The sequence below is a fragment of the Petaurus breviceps genome, unplaced genomic scaffold, assembly GCF_028583685.1.
Source record: "Petaurus breviceps papuanus isolate PSGF00001 unplaced genomic scaffold, PetGlider_PUasm1.0 186, whole genome shotgun sequence".
Taxonomy (NCBI): domain Eukaryota; kingdom Metazoa; phylum Chordata; class Mammalia; order Diprotodontia; family Petauridae; genus Petaurus; species Petaurus breviceps.
This window is the reverse complement of record NW_027185798.1, coordinates 38,369,396-38,391,690: the sequence shown is the minus strand read 5'-3', so window position 1 is coordinate 38,391,690 and position 22,295 is coordinate 38,369,396. Positions and strand designations below refer to the sequence as shown.

The 22,295-nt window shown below is 41.2% G+C and overlaps 1 protein-coding gene across 1 annotated transcript in view; it reads left to right on the top strand.

Annotated features, from left to right (window-relative positions):
• The window catches only part of TTF2 (transcription termination factor 2), a 63,089-nt gene extending 41,061 nt beyond the window's left edge, over positions 1-22,028 (top strand). The window contains exons 17-24 of the mRNA XM_069090245.1: positions 1,302-1,435; positions 2,150-2,320; positions 9,475-9,521; positions 11,224-11,247; positions 12,252-12,405; positions 13,206-13,288; positions 14,383-14,457; positions 18,719-22,028. Of these exons, the coding sequence (XP_068946346.1) occupies positions 1,302-1,435; positions 2,150-2,320; positions 9,475-9,521; positions 11,224-11,247; positions 12,252-12,405; positions 13,206-13,288; positions 14,383-14,457; positions 18,719-18,863 (833 nt within the window). The 3' untranslated portion in view covers positions 18,864-22,028. The remainder of the gene's footprint in view (positions 1-1,301; positions 1,436-2,149; positions 2,321-9,474; positions 9,522-11,223; positions 11,248-12,251; positions 12,406-13,205; positions 13,289-14,382; positions 14,458-18,718) is intronic.
• The last annotated feature ends 267 nt before the right edge of the window (positions 22,029-22,295 follow it).

Sequence of the window (22,295 nt, the reverse complement as noted above, 5' to 3'; positions counted from 1 at the left end):
AGAAGGAAGGGTGGGGGTTCACATCAAAAGATTGACAAGTTAATTAGTGCAGGTTCCTCCACATTGTAATAGATGACCTCCTCTATAGCTATGTCAGTCAGTCATTCTGTAAGTACATGCTGATAGGACCCCCTGGTGATAAAGTTCTCTGAGCCTCCAACTACAGTCCCAACGTCTGTCAGGGAGCCCAAGCTGGCCACCTTTCCAGCTTGACAGGACCTGCCAGAATCTTTGACCCTCTTGCCAAATGGAGTTTGAAGAGCCCAGGTTCACTTCCACATCCAGAGGAGGAAGGCTTCTAGAAGATACAGTGTGATGGTGGGTGCTTATAGGGGTAGGGAAATGGAACCAGCAAAATATCATCCAGGGCATAATAAGGTATTTTCTTGGAGAAGTAGCAGGGCATAGTATTTTAAAAGCTGTCTTCCAAGTCAGGAAGACCTGAATTCAAATCCTGCTACTTAATATATAACCCTATCACTTAAACCTCTTTGGGCTTCAGTTTCCTTGCCTATAAAATAAGGGGATTGTACTTGATGGCCTCTAAGGTCCCTTTTAGTCCTAAATCTATGTTTCTTTGGCATGAGAGCCTTGAACCAAACCATGAAGGAGAGATTAGATTGATCACACCAAACCAGGGTAGTTTCAAACCACTTGAGGAGGGAGTTTGAGTCAGATTGGAACCTCTGTATTGTATTTTATTTTATTTTGCTTTTTGGAGGGGGGAGGGCAGGGCAATTGGGGTTAAGTGACTTGCCCAAAGTCACATGGCTTGTAAGTGTTAGGTGTCTGAGGCCGGATTTGAACTCAGGTCCTCCTGACTCCAGGGCCGGTTCTCTATTCACTGCATCAACCTAGCCGCCTGAACCTCTGTATTTTAAAAACAATTCATGTGGGGAGAAAAGAAAACCCATACCAGAACATCAACAGTCTTTGAAACCAGGATTTCACTTAGTTTGGGCCCCTTGTTGAAAGCAGAAAACCACACACACACTCAGGCATGTTAGGCATGAAGCGCTTCCTCTTGCACCATCCGTGGTCCAGGCCCCATGCCTAGCACTGGGGATACAAAGAAACCCAAAAGACAGTCTTTGGTCACAAGGCACTCATAGCCTGGTGGGGAGGAGGCCTGCTGGCTGTCCCAGCAACTGTCAGCCTGGGAAGTTCCTGCTGGAACTGGAAGTGTATTCTAGTACTCCGCCCTGAACTTGAAGACAGACCTGCCTCTGCCCTGGGTCCCCTAACAGCCCTCTCTCTACCCTTCACTTCAGAGTCTTCTGGTTTGCTTCTCTCTTTGGCAGTGGCAGAGGAATTTGGATCTCGCGCCCCTGGGCAGAGCGCTACAGCCGACTCCCGGTGTTCCAGCGCTGTCCACATCCTGTCGTCGCTGCTGAGACTCCGCCAGTGCTGTTGTCACCTCTCATTATTAAAATCGGTAAGGAAAACCCTCAACACATCACCACTTAATGCCCTGGGAAATCCATCTGAGAAGCTCCTGGGTCCAGGTTCGTTAGGCTGCTGTCTGCTGTCTTCTCACTGACTTGTGTCTGTCAGGTCAAGGGTTAATCTTTTATTGAGAGCCTGACTGGGAATGCCTTGTTTCACAGACTTGGGGCACTCAGTGGTATGCTTACTCTTCAGTCACGGTTGCCCTTGCCCAGGACTGGTTTTAGTGGGCAGCCAGTGCTGTAAGCAGTACTAACTTGGGCTTTTAGACTGAGATGTTTCAGCTAGTGCCCATAAACCACTTAACTAAAGGAGCATTTATGTGCTTATGTTTAGTTAATTTCATGACCCTATCTCTATAATTAAGACTTTTGTGGGGCTATAGAACTGGATGGAACAGTCTTTTACTCTGGGACTACACTTAAATTTAAATAACTGAAATAGAGTTTAAAAATGGGGAAATGGACATGTCATATATTTTGTGACCTTTCCAACTTTTTATTATTTGTCAGGCTTTTAGTATGGTTAAAATTATACTCCAGCCAGTATTTCTGTGAGGAATTTACTAATGGCACATTGTAAAGGACTTTGTTAAGTGTCGAGCACGGCCCTCAGCCTGGATCAGCAGTTTGGCCAGTTTCCTAAACTGGCATAATCCTTGAGGCCACTTTTGCTGATGCTGGATTTGTTTTATTATGTCTAGACTCTTGACCAGACTGAACTGAAGAATGAAGGCCTATTCCTTTCCCTGGAGGAGCAACTCAGTGCTTTGACTTTGTCCGAACTGCATACCCCAGATGCATCTGCCACTGTCTTCCTTAATGGCACGCCTTTCAAGGTGGAACTCTTTGAAGACACGAGAGAGAGTACCAAGGTATTGTGTGGTTGGAGAGTCCTCACCATTGTGGTGGAAGGGGTAGAAGTCTCACTCTCCCTTGTTGCTTCTGGATTTCAGTTGGTGGGTTTCTCTTTCCTCCAGTCTTCAATTTCTTTCAGACTTGCTAATGGCCAAGCCCTTGAGGAAGAGAGCTAAGCTGGCCAGACTGTAGTAAATTTGAGAAGGGCCAGGTGATCCTGGCCCTGATTATTCGTGGTCTGAAGCATTTAAAAAAAGCCAAGACAAGTTTTAATTTTTTTTTTTCTGGGAGGTGAAAGAGGGAGTCACATATCCATTTACACGAGGGGGAATGCCTAAGCAGTGAACAAAGCTGTAAATACACGCTTTTAGAAAGAGCTTTATCAGAAAGCTACAAAAGGACTCTGAATCCATGAAATGCAGGCTGTGCCTGAGTGCAAGTTGCTTTTTGCTCACTGAAAACCTTCTAGCTGGAAGTATTGTTTCTTACACGGCCTGCTACCTTCATTAATCACTCCATTCTAGTTCCATTAAAGCTTATTAAGGCAGACAGTTTCTTCCAGAGGGTAGCAGAGATATGGTGCAACTGGCTTCCAGCCACACTCTGTTAGCTGGATTATGATTGTGTGCCCTTCTCCACACTCTCCTAAGTGCATGTCCTCTTTTCGGTGTTTCTGTCTGAAGTATGCCGTTCTTGCCCCAACGCTCCTTCCTCATCACGACTGTGTTCCTGGTTTGAAGCTTTTTGTGTTTTCATGCATACCTGGAAGGGGAGTTGCTGCCTGTAGATAACAAGAGTATAGTTTTGTCTCAGCGGGAAGAACTGCACTGCTGTCTGGTTAAAATTTTAAATGCCCTTAGCTCGTTTCCTGTCATTACGTCTCAGCAGCTGAGAGAAGCATAGAGGAGTAGAGCTGTGCGGGACGAGAGCCTTCCCAGGTACAGCCATTCCAAGAGTTAGCCGCAAGGTAAAGAAAGGCCCAACTGGAGTGGAAGAAAGACCAAGGAGTCTGGTGACCCGGGCTGTTGTCCAGCCTCTGTCATTTATTAGCAGATGATCTTTTACAAGTCAGGTGTTTAGCACAATGCCTACACCTGCCAGGTACTTAATAAATGATTGATTGATTTACCTACTGCCTTTAAAATGAGAAGAATAATTTCTCATCGAGCAGATTCCTCCTTAGGAAATCCTTCAGGATTTCTTCACCTAAAAGCTGGGTGTTGTTTAGGGGGTTATTGTTTCTTCAGAATCAGAATGAGTTAGTCTAGTTGGTCTCGGATGTCCCTTCGAATTTGGTGATTTTGTGATCTGCCCTGTGTGGATTGGATTAAAATTAAAACCTCCTCTAAGGAGGCTCAGTTAAAGGGAGCTGGGGAAGGGGGATTTAAGGGTATCTATCACTCTTTCATAGTCTCTCACATGCTAGAAGACTGTTGGCAAGCACGTCTCCCACCTGTGCTCCCAGGCCAAACAATCTGACACTCTTCAGTCAGTCCTTATACAGCATTAACTTGAGGATCTTCACCATTCTGGTGGCCCTTCTTTGGATGTTCTCCAGCTTATCCATGTCCTTTCTAAGCTGTGGTGTCCCAAAGGGCTATAGTACCCCAGATGTGGCCTGGACTAGAACCAAGTACAGCATCTCCTTCTTCTGGAAGCTCTGCCCGCCCCGCCCCCTCCCAGCCCAAGATCTTTTTACTTTGTTTCACTACCAGGTCACACTTGTTATGCCCAACTCACCTTATGTCCCTTTTGGACACACTTTCTAAACTGGTAAATCAAGGACTGCTGATGTATTTTCCAAGATTTTTGCAAAATATTTGATAAAGTATCTCATGCTAAACTTATGATAACGATAGAGAGATTTGGGGTAGGTGATAGTATAATTTTACTCTGTCCCCCAGGCAGTGTGGAACTAGCCAGTATGGAACTGGTTAAATGACCAGTCTCAGAGGAAGTTCTGATAACTTCATGTCAGCTTGGAGGGAAATCCCCATTGGAGTTCCTCAAGGAACGTTCCTTGGCCCTATGCTGTTTAACATTTTTATGAGTGACTTGGCAAAAGGCATAAATGACATTCTTGTCAAATTTTTTGACAACACAAAGCTAGGAGGGAAAACTAACTCACTGGTGACATTTGGGATCTAAAAAGATCTTGACAGGCCAGAAAATTGGGCTAAACGCTATTGCTGGAACTGTGAAGTGACCTAACCATTCTGGAAAGGATTTGGGAACTCAACCCAAGTCACTAAACTGTCTATACCAGGGGTGGGGAACCTGCTGTCTTGAGGCCACATATGGCCTTCTAGGTCTTCAACTTTGGCCCTTTGACTGAATCCAAACTTCACAGAACAAATCTCCTTAATAAAAGAATCTGTTCTGTAAAACTTGGACTCAGTCAAAAGATTGAACCCAAGGACCTAGAAGGCCACATGTGGCCTCGAGGCCACAGGTTCCCCACCCCTGGTATAGACAGTTTAGTGACTTTTTGGGTAGAGTTCCCTCCCAGGAAAGTAAAGAGATCAAAGAAAGAGGAAATGCCCATCTGTACAAAAAATATCTAGAGTAGCACTTTGTTGTCAGAAAGAACTATAAACCCATCAGTGGGTGACCATCACTTTGGAAATGGTTAAACAAATTATGGTATATGCAGGTAAATGGGACACAGTGAAAAATAATGAAAGGGAAACCTAGGAAGATTATTTATGTAGCAAAGTGAACAAAACCAAGAGAACAATTCACTGCCATAGAGCAATACTGATAAAATGTTGCTACTGAAAATGAGGGCCCTGTAAAGGAGCTTTGCAGTTTACCAAAAGCAGTCTAACCCACTGCCCTTTTATTCAGCTTTGGGCCAGGCTCGTTCTCTGTCTTTAATGTCTGTCCTAAATATACATACTATTGAACAAACTAGAGAGTGTCCATCCAAATACATGTTGAAATTTGGGCAATAGACATTCCTCATCCACTTGGTCTTCCACACATGGATGGCAGACTAAACCGTTTTAGGTAATTACAGAAAACTTCCAGGTGTGGGATTTGATGCCATCAGCATAATGTGATCCACAAACAGGAGCGTCTCAAGGATCTCACCATATGCAGAAAACCCTTCTTTGACCTGGACTTTACTCTGGATCTTCTCCATCACATTGGCAAATACCTTTAGCATCGCCCTATTTTATGCCTTGAATGATATTTATTGTTGGAGAGTCGTTGGACAGGGTTATTTCTGCTATTTCTTCTAAGGAATTTTGAATGAGCTTGATGTTTGATGGGAGAGACTTTGCAGTAAAAGATTAAAAAGTGATTTTTTGTTTGACTATTGGGTGTAGTTCTCTAAAATTCCCAAGTTATAGATGAGAGTTACTAGCTTTTGTTTGTGAAGGGAGTTTCCATGATGGGAATTACTTACACTCATGAAAATCACATTTTAGAACAAGAAAAAGAAAACGCTCAGTTAACTGTGGTACCTATCTGGCAGGGCTGTTGTGAGACTCAGATTCGATAATGCATGTAAAGCATTTTGCAAGCTTTAAAGTACTTCCTAAAGGACAGGTGATTTTTAAAAAGGTGATTTTAGAGGGAAAGGCATTGAATTCAGCTCCAATTCAGTCTATAGGTCTCAGTATCCCTATTAGGAAGGACCTCAGAATGGGTTTCTGCTTAAGTGTCATCTCCAAATTCCTATAAATCTGAAGCAGGGAAAGACCATAGGAAAGATCAAGGGACATGGGTTCAGATCTCACCTCTGAAGCAATCAGTCAGCAAGAGATTAAGTACTTAGCAGCTGCTGTTGTGGTTGTTGTTGAGTTGTTTTTCAGTCTGTCCAACTCTTCTGACCCCATCTGGGGTTTTTCTTGGCAGAGATACCTGAGTGGTTTGCCTTTTCCTTCTCCAGCTCATCTGACAGATGAGGATATTGAAGCAAACAGGGAGGACTGACTTGCCCAGGGTCCCTCAACCAGTAAGTGTCTGAGGCCAGATTAGAATTCAGGAAGATGAGTTTTCTTGACTCTGGGCCTGGCACTCCATCCGTTGTGACACCTAGCTACCCATTAAGTATTTATTAGGTACCATGAACTCTGAACAAGTCACTTAATCTCCCTGAGCCTCAGTTTCCTCACCTGTAAAATGATGGGGTTGGAGCAGATAGCCTGGGGTTGCTTCCAGCTCTAGATCTGTGGATCTCTATGCCTGTCTCTGCAGAGGTGACGCTTCTTGACAAGGCCAAGCCCTTCACTTATGACCTCAATCACATCCCCTAAAAGCTTTCTCCAACAGCCAACCCTCTCTGTTCTTTTTCTTCTTCGATGTTCCCCTTGCTGGAGGAGGCTCCTTTCCTGTTGCCCTTAGAAACATGATCAGGCCATCAACATTTTTTGAAAACCTTCTCTTGGCCCTGCCATGCTCTCAAGTGCTGACCTTTCACCACCAGGCTCTGAGAATTGCCTACCATTGACTCTACTGCCTCACCTCCCACTCACTTCTTGACCCCTCTTATAGTCAGGCTTTCAACCCCACCCCTGGATGGGAACCTTCCTTGACCACTCTGTAGTTTCTGACAGCATTGGCCACCTTCTCCTGCCAGCAGAGTCTCTCCTTTCTTGGCTTCTGTGATACTGCCTAAGCATAATGGATAGAACACTGGACTGGGAGATCAGAAAAACTGAGTTAAAATGTTGCCTCAGACACTTAAAAGCTGTGTGACCTTGGGCAAGGTCACAGCTCTCTCTGCCTCAGTTTCCTCCTTTAAAATAGGGATAATAATAGCATCCACTCCACAGGATTGTTGTGAGGATCAAGTGAGCTTACAAATATGAAAGCATTTTGCAATTCCTAAAGCACTAAAGGTATCATCATCATCAGTGTTCATTTGTGTATTTGACTATTCCTCCTTAGTCTCCTTTGCTGGGTCATCTATTCCTCTCTGCCCCTCCCCTTCCCCCACCTGTATATGGTGAGAGACAGAAAGAGAGACAGGAGAGGGACAGAGGGAAAGAGGGAGGGAGGGGGAGAAGGGGAGAGAAAGAGAGACACACATAGAGAGAGAGAATGAGAGAGAGACAGGGAGAGAGAGAGAGAGACAGAGAGAGAGAGAGACAGAGAGAGAGAGAGAGAGAGAGAGAGACAGACAGAGAGACAGAGAGAGAAAGAGATCCAGACTTAATCTGCTTCCTTAACTCCAGTGTCAGATCACTAATTTTCTGTTGGACAGCACCACCTGGCTGTCCCACTGGCATTTCAAATAATACATAGGAAACTGAATTCAACACCTTTCCCCCTAAAAATCACCTGACATTTATGAAGTACTTTAAATCTTGCAAAATGCTTTACATACATTATCAGATCTAAGCTCACAACAGCCTTGCCACGTAGGGACCACAGCTATTTGAGGGTTTGTGTTTTTTGTTGTTGTTCTAACCTGTGATTTTCATGAGTGCAGGGAATTCCCATCATGAAAACTCCTTCCACAAATGCAAGCTAGCAACTGTCTCCTCTAACTTAAGTTTTAGAGAATTACACAGGTCACTTAGAAGAATTTCCTCAGAGTCAGGGAGTTATTATGTGTTAGAGTCTAGACTTCACTCTAGTTCTTCCTGACTCCATCCTGCCTGCCGTCTCTCCGCATTTTACTGATAAGGAAACAAACTCCAAGGTTCAGTAACTGGCTCCAGGATACATAGGACAGTCAGAGGCTGGATGTGCAGCTCAGCCTTCTAAGTCCCCAGCACAGCAGGGATGTTCACCAGCCGTTCCTGCTCTTTTCTGTGTTTCCCCATCCCCAGTGAGGATGGGCATTGCCACCTTCACCCACATTCCCCCAGGTTTATTACCCTGGAGTCCTCCAGACCCTTTAGCTTCTCTCCTCCAACATTCAATCAGCTAGTAGCCCTCCCCAAGCTCTTTTACCAACATCCCCAAACAGCTCCTATCCTAGCTCACACCTTCTCTCCTCTTTGTCTTCTAGTTCCAAGGCTCTTTCCCTCCAAAACATCCAGAGTTGCCAAAATGATCTTGCTAAATCACAGATTTCACTGTGTCATCCCCTTGCTTAAAAGCTGTCATTGGCTCCACTCCCTAATGCTTCTGGGATAAAATCAAAATCAAACTCCTCAAGACCCAGAAGCACTGTGACTCCAAATTACTTTTTCCATCTTATTTTCTCTCTCTCTCTCTCCCCCCCCCACCCCATTTTGGCTAAACTACACTACTAGCTATTCCCTGCACCCAGCTTAGCATTCCACCTTCCACATCCACGAAGTCACCCAAAGGCTAAGCTAATGTGGCTTGTCCTTCCAGAAGCCTTCCCTGATCCCTCCTTCTTGACTTTTTACAATTACTTTAGATCTACCTAGGGGTGTATCTGTTGTAGCTAGCTCCCCAGCAGAATGAACACTCTTGGATGGCAGGAATGATTTTGCTTTTGCATCCACAGGGTGCCTTATACATAGTAGGCTGTGGAAAAATGTCTGTTTAATTAAACTGCCACATCCTCAAGACCTATCTCAGAAGCTGCATAAAATCACAGAATCTGAGAAGTGAAAAGCACCTCAGCAGTCACCTAGTCCAAACCATGTAGGAAAGAACCCCCCATTGTGACATGCCCAACGAGGGAGCCTCCCAATGCTTCCCGGAAGCTTCTGAGGAACAGAACCCTACTACCTCCAGAGGAACCTCTTCCCACACATGAAAGGCTCTGATTCTGCCTCCATGGGTTTATCCCATGAATTTTATGGTGAAAAGGGCAAGGAATGAATTCTCTGAGTTGCTTATGCTAAATGGTGTCAAAATAAAATAAGAGCCTATAGTTAAATAGATTTCTTTTTTCGTTATTCTATATCCTTGGTATACCTAGAAAATAAATCAATTATTCTGTCAAAGAAGAGAAATAACAAGAGAGAGAATCAGACCATCTCTTGGGCAGCTATTAACCTCAAAATGCTTTTTCCCTTTTAGAAAGTTTCCTTCAGACATTTAACTTATCATTATAGGGCTCCTATAGAGATTTCTCCTTCAGTCTGAACCACAAGAAAATTTAAATTCATAATCACAGAGAGGCGATGGTTTCTATCTACTCTGATTACTGTGCTCTTTTCATCTCGGTGTGACTCAAGGTCCTTGGAAGAAGTTTTTTGACTATCACAGAAAATGAATTAAAAACAGCATCCAGCTCTCTAGTTTAGTCATAACCAAGCTTGAGGAAGGTGAGGTGCTGCAGTTACCTTTTTTGAAATTCGGAGTTTTTCTGGATCAGTTCCAGCTCTGCTAACAGAAAGGATATCTAGATAAGAGAGAGATTAATTTGTAAGTTAATGAAAATCCCATTCATATATTACCTGTGCATATTATAATTTACCTCGAACACTGTAAGAATCCACAGAGCTGGTATTATGTTTTGTATACAACACTGTCTAACATAGTATCCTACAAAGATACTTTACACCTACCCACCCACTGACTACCAGTCCCCACCTTCCCCCATACTTTAAAACCCTGAACTGAATATATTTGTTCATTTGTGTCTTTCCCATATGATGTTTTTTTTTTTTAATGAAATAGGCATATGGGCTACTCATTATTACCTTCTATGAATAGTCCCCTGTCAATAAGCTAATTTGCTAAATAGTGTGAGTGGGTGAAACACTCAAATGATTCCATTTATTTGCACCCAAATGAAAACTTTCATTGTACCCTAACTAGAAATGAACTTTTAAGTTTCAATTTGATTAGGTCGCCTAGTAATTCAACCACTGTCAAATAGTTTTCTTTGAACATTTTAATGATGCCTTTTTCCTTTACACTAGTCATTCCCCAAGTACCTACTTCATAAAACCTCTCTTTGTCAACATATGTTTGTTGAATGACTAATTTATTACAAAATTCACTTCCATTTTTCCCTTCTACTCTAACTGCTGTTTCAACTCATCCAGTGCCCCTCATTGGGTCAACTGCTCTCCATTAAAGTTCTAGGGAATTGGCTAAAGAAGAGACCAATCAAAATTTAAACAACAAAGGAAGCAGTCAAGTCAGCAGGTATTTACTGAAAACTCATAAAGCCAATTGCTCATTTGGGAACAGCTATAAGCAATACATGGGGATTGAATCTTAAAACAGAAAAGACTAGGTTCATCCTGTTATGTAATAACAACAATATTATTAACAACACATTTATATAGTGTTTTATGGTTTCCAAGGTACTTTATATATATTACCACATTGGATTCTTACAACACCTTGAGGTAAATGCTATAGATACTATTATCTTTTTTTTTTTTATTCATGAGGAAATCAAGGCCAATCCATTTTTTATGAGTGGTTTTTTAAATGCCAGTGGGACAGCAAGGTGGCGGTATCCAACAAGAAATTAATGGTGTGACACAAGTTAAAGAGAGATTAAGCCTGGATATATATGCATGCATGTATGTATTTATGCACGTGTGCATGTACGTATGTATGTACCTGTGTTTGGGAGGCCTTTGAATAGAGATAATTAATTGAACCCATAGGAGCAGAAGAGATTAACCAAAAGATTGTAGAGTGAAAGAAATAAGGGACAAGAACAAGGCTGGAGTACACACCAATGCTTATCTGTTGGACATGGATGACCCAGCAAAGGAGACTAAGGAGGAATAGTCAAATACACAAATGAACACTGATGATGATGATACCTTTAGTGCTTTAGGAATTGCAAAATGCTTTCATATTTGTAAGCTCACTTGATCCTCACAACAATCCTGTGGAGTGGATGCTATTATTATCCCTATTTTAAAGGAGGAAACTGAGGCAGAGAGAGCTGTGACCTTGCCCAAGGTCACACAGCTTTTAAGTGTCTGAGGCAACATTTTAACTCAGTTTTTCTGATCTCCCAGTCCAGTGTTCTATCCATTATGCTTAGGCAGTATCACAGAAGCCAAGAAAGGAGAGACTCTGCTGGCAGGAGAAGGTGGCCAATGCTGTCAGAAACTACAGAGTGGTCAAGGAAGGTTCCCATCCAGGGGTGGGGTTGAAAGCCTGACTATAAGAGGGGTCAAGAAGTGAGTGGGAGGTGAGGCAGTAGAGTCAATGGTAGGCAATTCTCAGAGCCTGGTGGTGAAAGGTCAGCACTTGAGAGCATGGCAGGGCCAAGAGAAGGTTTTCAAAAAATGTTGATGGCCTGATCATGTTTCTAAGGGCAACAGGAAAGGAGCCTCCAGCAAGGGGAACACTGAAGAAGAAAAAGAACAGAGAGGGTTAGCTGATGGAGAAAGCTTTTAGGGGATGTGATTGAGGTCACAAGTGAAGGGCTTAGCCTTGGCAAGAAGCGTCACCTCTTCAGAGACAGGCATAGAGATCCACAGATCTAGAGCTGGAAGCAACCCCAGGCTATCTGCTCCAACCCCATCATTTTACAGGTGAGGAAACTGAGGCTCAGGGAGATTAAGTGACTTGTTCAGAGTTCATGGTACCTAATAAATACTTAATGGGTAGCTAGGTGGCACAGCGGATGGAGTGCCAGGCCCAGAGTCAAGAAAACTCATCTTCCTGAATTCTAATCTGGCCTCAGACACTTACTGGTTGAGGGACCCTGGGCAAGTCAGTCCTCCCTGTTTGCTTCAATATCCTCATCTGTCAGATGAGCTGGAGAAGGAAAAGGCAAACCACTCAGGTATCTCTGCCAAGAAAAACCCCAGATGGGGTCAGAAGAGTTGGGCAGACTGAAAAACAACTCAACAACAACCACCACAGCAGCTGCTAAGTACTTAATCTCTTGCTGACTGATTGCTTCAGAGGTGAGATCTGAACCCATGTCCTTTGATCTTTCCTATGGTCTTTCCCTGCTTCAGATTTATAGGAATTTGGAGATGACACTTAAGCAGAAACCCATTCTGAGGTCCTTCCTAACAGGGATACTGAGACCTATAGACTGAATTAGAGCTTGTTGTATTTGTTCCCTTTACTATCTTTTAGTGTCATTGTGTCTCAATGGACCTGCATGCTGAAAATTGTAGCTCTGCATCTTCAGCAACGTGGGCTGACTTATGCTGTCATTGATAGCTCTGTCAATCCCAAACAGAGGATGGACCTGGTAGAGGCCTTCAACAACAGCTGCAGGGGGCCCCAGGTAGGAAATGGGTCATGAAATCTGCTGACTGAAATCTCTTAGAGATCAGTGTTCTGTAATTTCTTTCACCAGGGCACAGATTGGTCCGTTTGATACTGACAGTCTACAAAGAAGTAAGCTAACAGTGATGGGATGAGGCCATCACAGTCTTCAGCGGTGCCAAAAGGAATCCGTTCTCTTATAGATATATTTGGCTTCATAGATCCCATTCTTTTTCTCTTTTTTTTTTTTTTTGGGGGGGGGGGGTCCTTTGATGTCAGGAGTTCTAAGAGCTAACTTAAATTGCTAACAGTATAGGATTACCAGTCTCTGACATCAACACAAGTTTAGTTACCATTAAACAGAATCTATAATTGCATATAAAACTGCTGACTCTTTTTTGGCAAATATACAGGTTGAGAGTTACTAGCAAAATACCCAAATTCTGAACATGGGATTATTTCCTCCTTTGTTTCGTTAACATGGCGCTTTTTGTAAGGACTTTGCTCTTCCTGGGTTCTCCATCTTCATAAACTGTTAAGTGCAGACGAGCTGGTGTAGCTGCCTTGTCTGAGCTGTGCATCCTAGGCTAAATCTGCAGCTAGGACATTGTACTGCAGCGTGGCCCTGTGCTTGTCACAGACACTGGCTTTATTTTTGATGTCTGGCTGACCGGAGCAGGTCAAGTGGGAGTTCTTAAAAAGAAGATCTTGTGATCCCCATGGAATCATGCAGTCATTGGAGAGAGGAGGGAGTCTGGCAGCAGCCTGTGGGGTGATCATGACGGCCTTCCAGAGAGTGACATGTGCTTCCTTCTGAAGGTGATGCTGATCTCTCTCTTGGCTGGAGGCGTTGGACTGAACCTGACTGGAGGGAACCACCTTTTTCTTCTGGATATGCACTGGTACCTCGTTATGCAGGAGCGATGGCAGAGTGGGAGGGAGGGATCCACGTCATTCACTGGGCCCTCTGGTCTCTACAAGTGCCTGTGCTGTGCACATAGACGTGTGTTTGATCTTACAAGAGAAATCGATGTGGGCGGGGTGGGGGGGAGTTCCCAGAATTCTTGAGTAAGATTTCAAATGGTGACTTACAGTCTTCCCCTTGATCGCTAAAGCACCCATCTGTTGCCATGGTAACTGAAGCAGGGCCATTCCTGGCAGCTGAGAGCAAACACCTGGCAGTTTCAGCTGCAACACAATATGCCAGTTTCCAAATACATTTTCTGCAGCCCAAGAACATTTCAGCTTGGGAGGATTAAAAACAATGTTACTCAAGAAAAAAACATGCAGAACTTTGCAGCTACGTGTAAAGGGAGCTGAAGTATACTTACCACGTCACCTACACCTTAGTGTTTGTATTGGACTTGACTAAAGATCAGTGACACAGTTATACTCTGTATATAAATAGGGATGAATGAGTCGGGTACTGTGAGGATTTTTAATAATTATCTCTTGTTGTCTTGACTCTTACTCTGATCAGGAATTTCCATAATGAGCAGTACCCTTGTGCTTCAGTCCTCCCACACTTAGGGCTACTGTGCTGTGCTGAGCTCTGGAAAATTAGGTTCAGGCTTTACTGTGCTTGATACCACACTGGTCTTTATGAGGGAGTATTAAATAAGGAATACATGGTAAGAATCATGGCAGTTCCTGAAACTAAAAATGATTCCCAGAGATTTTTAAAGAGTGAGGCACTGAAATGTTGAGAGAAGGTATTAGAGAAGAGATTGGAGTTGAAAATAGGTATTTTTGGGCAGCAAGACAGTTTGACACTTTGGGGATGCTTCTAATCTTACCTTTGTCCCAGTAGCTAACAGTTCTCAGGTAATGACAGGGCAAAGAATTATTAAGAAGAGTCACCTCTATCCAAAAAATGTGGAGGATAGACAGTTACATAGTATTACTGTGAGATACTGAAGAGCGAGTTTTTAGCATCATTTAGGTAGGTACAGTTCCAGTTGTTGAAACCTTTATTTTTGACTCTCATCCCTGGCAGGAATCCAGCACTTGAGGACCAAGCTTGTGACCGAATTTACCGAGTTGGACAGAAAAAAGATGTGGTCATACACAGGTGAGAAATGATCTTTCAGAACTCAAAGTCCCTCTAAGATTCTTTTTTTTTGACGGGTTACTCTGCCTTCTCTGGATATCGCATGAACTCTTCCACCTTCTGTTTGTTGGTTTGAAATGATTTATGTATGTGTTCAAAAACTGTTTGGCTACCAGAAGAAAGAGCTGCTATAAATATTTTTTGTATATATAAGACTTTTTCTTCTCCTTTTGATCTCCTTGGTGAATAGGCCTAGTAGTTGTATTGTTAGATCAGAGAGTATTGCACAGTTTATTAACTTTTGGGGCATAGTTCCAAATTGCTTTCCAGGATGGCTGGACCAACTCGCAGCTCTAACAATAATATATCAATGTGTCTGTTTTCCTATAGTCTCTCCAAAATTTGTCATTTTCCCTTTTTGTCAACTTTGCCAATCTTATGGATGTGAGGTGGGACCTCAGAGTTCCTTTAATTTTCATGTTTCCAGTCATTTGGAGCACTTTTTATATATGACTATTGATAGTTTGAATTTCTTCCTCCAAAAAGTGCCTATTCATATCCTTTGACTGTTTATCAATTGGGTAATGGCCCTAATTCTTAAAAATTTGAATTAGTCTTTACACACACACACACACACACACACACACGAAATCATACCTCTATTAGGAAAACTTACTACAAAGATACATTTTTTTAACCTCTAAATGTTTCCCTTCTAATCTTAGCAGGATTGGGTTGTTTTCTTTTTTTGGTGTGTGCAAAAACTTTTAAATTTTATGTAATTGAAATTATTTGCTCTATCTTCTGTGATCCTTGCTATTCCTTGTTTGGTCATGATTTCTTTCCCTATCCATCATTCTCAAAGGTAATTTCTTCCTTGTTCCTTTAATTTGTTTATGATGTCACCTTTTATGTCTAGATCAGGGCTTCTTAAACTTTTTCTGTGCCCAACCCCTTCAGTGCATTGGAAACTGTGGGTCATGACCTCTTATGGGTTATGGTTTAAAATCATAGGTCCTTTTGGAATTTATCTTGGGTTATGGTGTGAGGTTAGTCCAAACCTAATTTCTGTCAGACAAATGTTCAATTTTCCATCAGTTTTTGATGTACAGTGAGTCCTTCTTATCACATTGGATTTATCAAACAGGATCAAATTGTTTTGGTGATTATTGCTTTGTAATATAGCTTAAGCTCTGGTGAGACCTTTTCTGCCTACTTTTTTCATTATATCCCTTGGGATTCTTGACCTTTTTGCTCCTCCAAATAATTTTATTTTTTTTCTAGTTCTAAAAAGTAATCATTTGATAATTTGGCATGTCACTGAATAAATTAGTTTAGTCAATATTGTCAACTTTTTTATATTAGCTTGGCCTCTCCAGGAACAATTAATATATCTCTACCTATTTACATCTTTATTTCCTTAAACAGTGTTTTGTAAGTGTATTCATTTAGTTCCTCTGTGGATTTTGGTAGATAGATTCCCAAGTATTTTACATATTCACTATTTACTTTAAATGGAATTTCTATCTCTTCCTATTAGATTTGGTTCATATTATACAGAAATGCTGATGATTTGTGTGGATTTGTCTTATATCCTGCTATTTTGATGAGAAATCTTGTTACTTCCCCTTACATTTAATACTGGCTCTTCATTTTAGATATATACCGTGTTTCCCCGATAATAAGACCTATCCCGAAAATAAGCCCTCCCCTTGCTGTGTAAAATTCCTCTAAAATAAGCCCTCCCCCGAAAATAAGCCCTATTGAGATTGCTACTGTAGTGAAGGTGATCCCCTGTGCTACACGCTACATTACGGTACCCTCTGTATGCACCGTTCCCCCCCTCCCCGGGTGAAACGCACGCCGCGCTCCGAGCTGCATCCAATCAGAGCTGCAGCAGTGAGCGCATCATCCTGTTCTTTATTGAATTCATTATTGAATAAAGGTACATTTTTTTGTTCACATTTACCTGTTTATTAAAATTGCTGTCAATGTTCATTAAAATAAGCCCTCCCCTGAAAATAAGCCCTCTGGTGTTTTTCTGTCCAAAAAACTAATAAGACAGTGTCTTATCGGGGAAACACGGTACCATTTTGTTTTTACAAAAATGGATGTTTATACTTTATCAAAAGTGTTTTCTGCATCTCTTGATATAATTGTTGTTATTAATGTGGTCGCTTCTGTTTATTGTTTTCCTAATATTAAACCAACCCTGAAATAAATCCAAACTGGCTATAGTATATAATCTTTGTGATATCTTGTTTTAGCTTCTTTGCTAACATTTTACTTCAAATTTTTGGGTCAGGGAAGTTTATAGTTTTTTTTCCTCTTCTTGGACTCCCTAGGTTTTCCTTTTTTGACTCCTTAGGTTTCAAGATCATATTTATATCTTAAAAGTAATTTGGTAGGATTCCTTATTTTCCTGTTTTTGTAAACAGTTTGTATAATATTGGAATTAACTGTTCTTTAAATGTTTAATAGAATTGGTCCTTTTTTTCCTTTGGATGTTCAATTTCTTTGAGATTGAATTGTTTAAATTCTCTGTTTCCTATTCTATTCATCTAGGTATGTTACATTTTTGTAAATACTCATCTGTTTCATTTAAGCTGTTTGTTTTAGTGGCATATGGTTGGACGAAATCGTTTCTAATAATACCTTTTATTTCTTCATTTGTTGTAAGTTCTCTTTCATTTTTTGATACTAGTTAATTTGGTTTTCCTTTTTTAAATCAAAGCTGATGGTTTGTTTTGGGGATTTTTTTAAACCTTCTTTCCTAGGTTTATTAATTAATTCATGATTTTTTCCCCTTCATTTTACAAATGAGAGATTGAGTTACAGAGGTGACAGAGCTGAGATTCAGAAACAGATCCTTAGACTCCAAATACATACTATTCTTTTCCCTTCATCACACTGTCTAAATTCCTTATTCTAGCATTATAACACTCCACAACCTGGTGCCAAACTACCTTTCCAGCCTTCTTTCCCTCTCTAAACCTTTTCATGGGCTCTGTCCATGCCAGATTGAGCTACTAATTACACATATTATTCCTTCAGCATGTTGATTGCTTTGCATTGCCCCTCTACTAGGACACTCATCTTCCATTATCTGGGTCTGTTCATATTTTAGGGTGGGGGAAAAAAGCTCTGGATAAGTGAATTAATTAGTGGGGTAAACTCTCTCTCCCAATACTATTGACAAGTTAATTTTGTAACTTATACCCCTGAGAGTTTTGTGAGAGACGTGACAGGTTATGTGACTTGCCCAGGTATCACTCAACCATTATGTCAGATGAAAGGTTGTGGACACACGTCATCTTGCCTCAGCAGCAGGCTGACTCTATATTCATTTAACATTCAGCTTTTTCTGAAATTTGACCCATTGTAAAAGACCTAGCTCATATCTTTCTACTGCAAGAAGTGTTTCCTGAAACCCACTCTACCTCAGGAGATAATGGGCTCCCTGCCACTTCTGGAGAACTTGAGAGCAGAGGCTGGATGACCGCTTGCTAAGGATATTGTAGAAGGCGTTCCTATGCATCTACCGGCAGAACTCAGCCTCTGAGCTCCCCTACATTATTGTTCCAGGGGACAGGAGCCATACATTTGTATCTCTCTCATTGTGGTATCTTGCACATTGTAGGTACTTAATTAAAGCTGTTGATCTCATTTATATTGTACTGCAGGTTGCTAAGGCTTGCCATTCTTGGGGTTCATAATCAGTAAAGAAATGGAAATGAATTTAGGGGAACTTTAGAGTACTTATTTTGTGCCACAAAAGGAAGCAGGCATCTGTCTGGATTATCGAGGCAAGCATTACTTTAATAAGGGGAGCCAATGAAAAGTTCTTTGGCACTTAGCCTGAATTACAAAGCATGTTCTCAGCTTTGTGTGATTCTGGTAGAGGATGTCCCTAAGCCTTATTGCTAGATATAGTGTTATGCCTGGCTAAACCCCCAGTACACTTTGTGGCATTTTAACCTGTCAGAATGGAGCAAGGTATGTGGAAGCTAGACTTTTTACACTTTATAGGTGTGCCTTTTGCTCACTCAGTCCTCCTCCACTATTTTGGTCTCAAAAGAAGAAAGGCATCTGGAGTCACATTTTTCAGGAATGACTTGAATTTAGTCAAGAGTTTGTCAGTCACCTAGGAACTGGAGAAATAAAAACCTCTCAGAGATTTCCATGAAAAGAATAGTGTACCAGTTTCAAGTTATGTCAGGTTTGTTTGTTTTTTTTTCCCATGCAGCCTAAGGAAAATGACATTATGTTTTGGGTTTTTTAGGTTTGTCTGTGAGGACACAGTAGAAGAAAAGATCTCGCAGCTTCAAACCAGGAAGAAGGATTTAGCCACACAGGTTCTATCTGGATCTGGGGAATCCTTCACCAAGCTCACTCTTGCTGACCTCAAAATCCTCTTTGGTGTTTAATTTTCTACCTAAGAACTGAACCACCTAGCTGGGGAATGTTCAGATGCTTCTTATGTTAATTTGTTTGGACATCCGCACCCTGAATACATCAGTTCTCTATTTGAAGTGGATAGTTTTTTACATCATGATTTCCTTTGGAGTTGTGGTGGATCATTGTATTGGTCCAAGTTGCTATGTCTTTCACAGCTGATTATGTTTATAGTATTGCTGTTACTATGTAAATTATTCTGCTGGTTCTGCTCACTTTACTTTCTATCAGTTCATGTAAGTCTTCCTAGGATTTTCTGAAACCTTCTTCATCATTTCTTATATTCTGTGACCTCACAAAGGGGAGACTCAGGCATGTCAGTTTTGTTTCTGCTCCTCCACTCTCAGCTTTTCACCTTTTCATCTCCCCATTCCCATAACCCCAGAAGAGAAGTCATACTGTCATACTCAGGAAAACTGAGGAAGTGAGCATTTGTTTGTAAATCAGTATGAACTCCCTGAGAAAAAAGGCTAATAGAAACCAAAAGGGATATTCTATGCTTAGGTAGGGTTAGAAGGTTATGACTCCTAACAGCTTTCACAGAAATGTGCATCATGTTGTATAGAGCACTTAGCAAAATCCTCAAGAAACTGTTAGTGATAATGGGAGTGAGCTGGTGTCCTTTAGCTCAGCCCAAGAACATGGCCATGCACACAGTTGGTCTCAACAGACTCTACTTCTGCCTGGCAGGAAAGAAGCAGGAGCCTCTCAGAGAAAGTTAACCAGGCAGCTTCCCTGCTATATTATCTTGTTGATACCCCAGTATTTCAGAGTTTTCTCTTGCTATTTAGATCACAATCTATGAAGTTCTGGCAGTTGATACACCTTCCCTCTCTCTCTCTCTGTGTATGTGTATGTATGAATACACACACATACACATTTATGTATAGTCATATAGATGATATACATAATCATATATACTATACATGTGTGTGCATGTATGTAGTCATACAAAACATTTCCAGATAGCCATGTTCTGGGGAGGAAAAGCTGGAAAAATATTCTTCAATCTTCATCTCTATCCTGAGTCCATCAGTTCTCTACCTAGAGGTGGACGTCATTGTATATCATTATTTCTTTGGATTTGTGTTGGATCACTGTATTGGTCAGAGTTCCTAAGTCTTTTCACAGCTCATTATCTTTACGGTATTGCTGTTACTATGTAGATTGTTCTGGTTCTGCTCCCTTTAATTTGCATCAGTTCATGCAAGTCTTCCCCTTCATCATTTCTTATAGCACAATGATCACATTCGTAAACCATAACTTGCTCAATCATTCCTTAATTGATGGGCACCCCCTCAGTTTCCAATTCTTTGACACCATGAAAAGAGCTTCTATAAATATTTTCGTAAATGTGGGTCCTTTTTCTTTGATCTTTTTGAGATACAGACCTAGTAGTGGTATTGTTGGGTCAAAGGGTTTTATAACTCTTTGGGCATAGTTCCATATTGTTCTCCAGAATGGCTGGACCAGTTCACACCTCTTCAAACAGTGCACTACTGTCCCTGTTTTCCCACATCCCCTCCAGAATTTGTCATTTTCCTTTTCTGACATCTTAACCAATATGATAGGTGTGAGGTGGTGTCTTGAGTTGTTTTTGACATTGTTTCTAAAGAGATTTTCCCCTCTTCTCTTTAGTGGAGAGTCGTTTAAATTATGGCATCGTGCAAACAAACAAGCTGTTGGCTCTCCCAGGTTATAAAATGGCAGCTTTTGCAGATGTTTTTAAGAGACTTCTTGAAATTAGCAGAGGATCATTCTGATCTATAAGAAAGGAAGGTAACTTTAAACGTCAGCTCTTTCCTTTGGCTTCTGTCCAGTCCATCTACTGGAGTTTATTGAAAGCTGCCTTGCAGCATCTGGCAAGTCATACTTCTTTGTTCTTGTTGGTGCTGTTTGGCATAGTGGCTCCAAGTTGGCCCCAGACTGCCCAAAGATACTTGTCTAGTTGTGTTGGGTACCACTAAGTACAGCTTTTATTTTTGATCATCTGATAAAAGTTAACATTACCAGAAAGTCGATACAAGGTACTGTTCTTTATTGTACAGGCCTGCTACTTTAGAGGAAAACCATGAAGAATTATAGTAGGATTTTAGGAGTTCTTACCACAGAAATGCAAAACTAGGGATTATTGTGCTTTTAAGCTATTTCTGGGTATTATTCAAACCAAAAACTTAACTCACACATAATAAATAGAAAAGAGGTCAACTACATGTTATAAAAGACAATACAATAAGTGGCTAATGGGTTATGTGCTCTGTTGGTTCCTTTCTGCCCTCATGCAGTACTTGGAATGAAGAAAACTAAGGCCTTTTTTATGTTAATTGAATAAGGCATGAATGTTTCCTACTTTTTCCTCTGTTATTAAGCATCTTTAATCCAAGCGTCCTTTCCTTCCCTGTTGAGACAGATAACCCTGTAACTACAGAACCTTGGTGGGGAGGAGAGGAGCAAGTGGGAGGGAGGGGCTAAGGACCATGGCACAGGGGAAGATTTGTCTTTCATTCACCAGTGCTGTGCTGCTGTTTTAAGGTTCAAAAGAAGCTAAGCTTTTGTTGGTAGTTCAGCTATAGCACCAGATGTATACTTTGTCCTAACATCCCTTTTATATACAGGATATTCTGAAAATCTTAGTGCAGTCTTAAGTTTTAATAAGTCCAGAAATATAATTATTACAAACTTTAAAAAATGATTTGAAAGTTTAATTATTCACATTTCTCTTACCTTTATTTTAGTTTTAACAAATGGGCACCCTGTAATTCACTGTTAACATGTGAATTTCTAGACACTTTCACAGATCAGTGGATTGGCAGAGGAAGTCCTCTTGCTTGGACACTTTTTTTGGAGGGAGTGGGATCATGTCAAAACTGTCATGTATGTACCAGAATATTATTCTCTGAATGATCTGAAGCCTTGGATTACAAATGCTATCCTTTCAGCCACAGTTCAGCAGCTGTTGAAAGTTTTTTTTTTTTTTAACAAAGTTTGACATTGACTAGAGTGACAGCACAAGATGGCAGTTAATGTTGAATCTGAATAAGAAACATCAATATTTCAAAATTTTTAATGATTTTTCTTTGTATATTGTAGTATCTATGCTTCTCAAGTTATTAAAGATTAAAACTACATTAAAGGTTTTGGGCGTACCTGGTATATTAGTATTTAAATACTGACAAATTAAAGTTGATCTTGAAACCATTTGCAGCCAAGCCCTCAGAAAGCTTCCTGAATCACGAAGTCTTGGCTTTGCCACAAAGGAGAGCTGAAATCATAAAGATAACATTTTAAAGTTCTGTCCATTTTTCCTGCTTGTACTTGAATTTTTATAAGAAATATCTTGTTCAGAGTGGCTAGGTGGTGCAGTGAATAGAGCACCGGCCCTGGAGTCAGGAGGACCTGAGTTC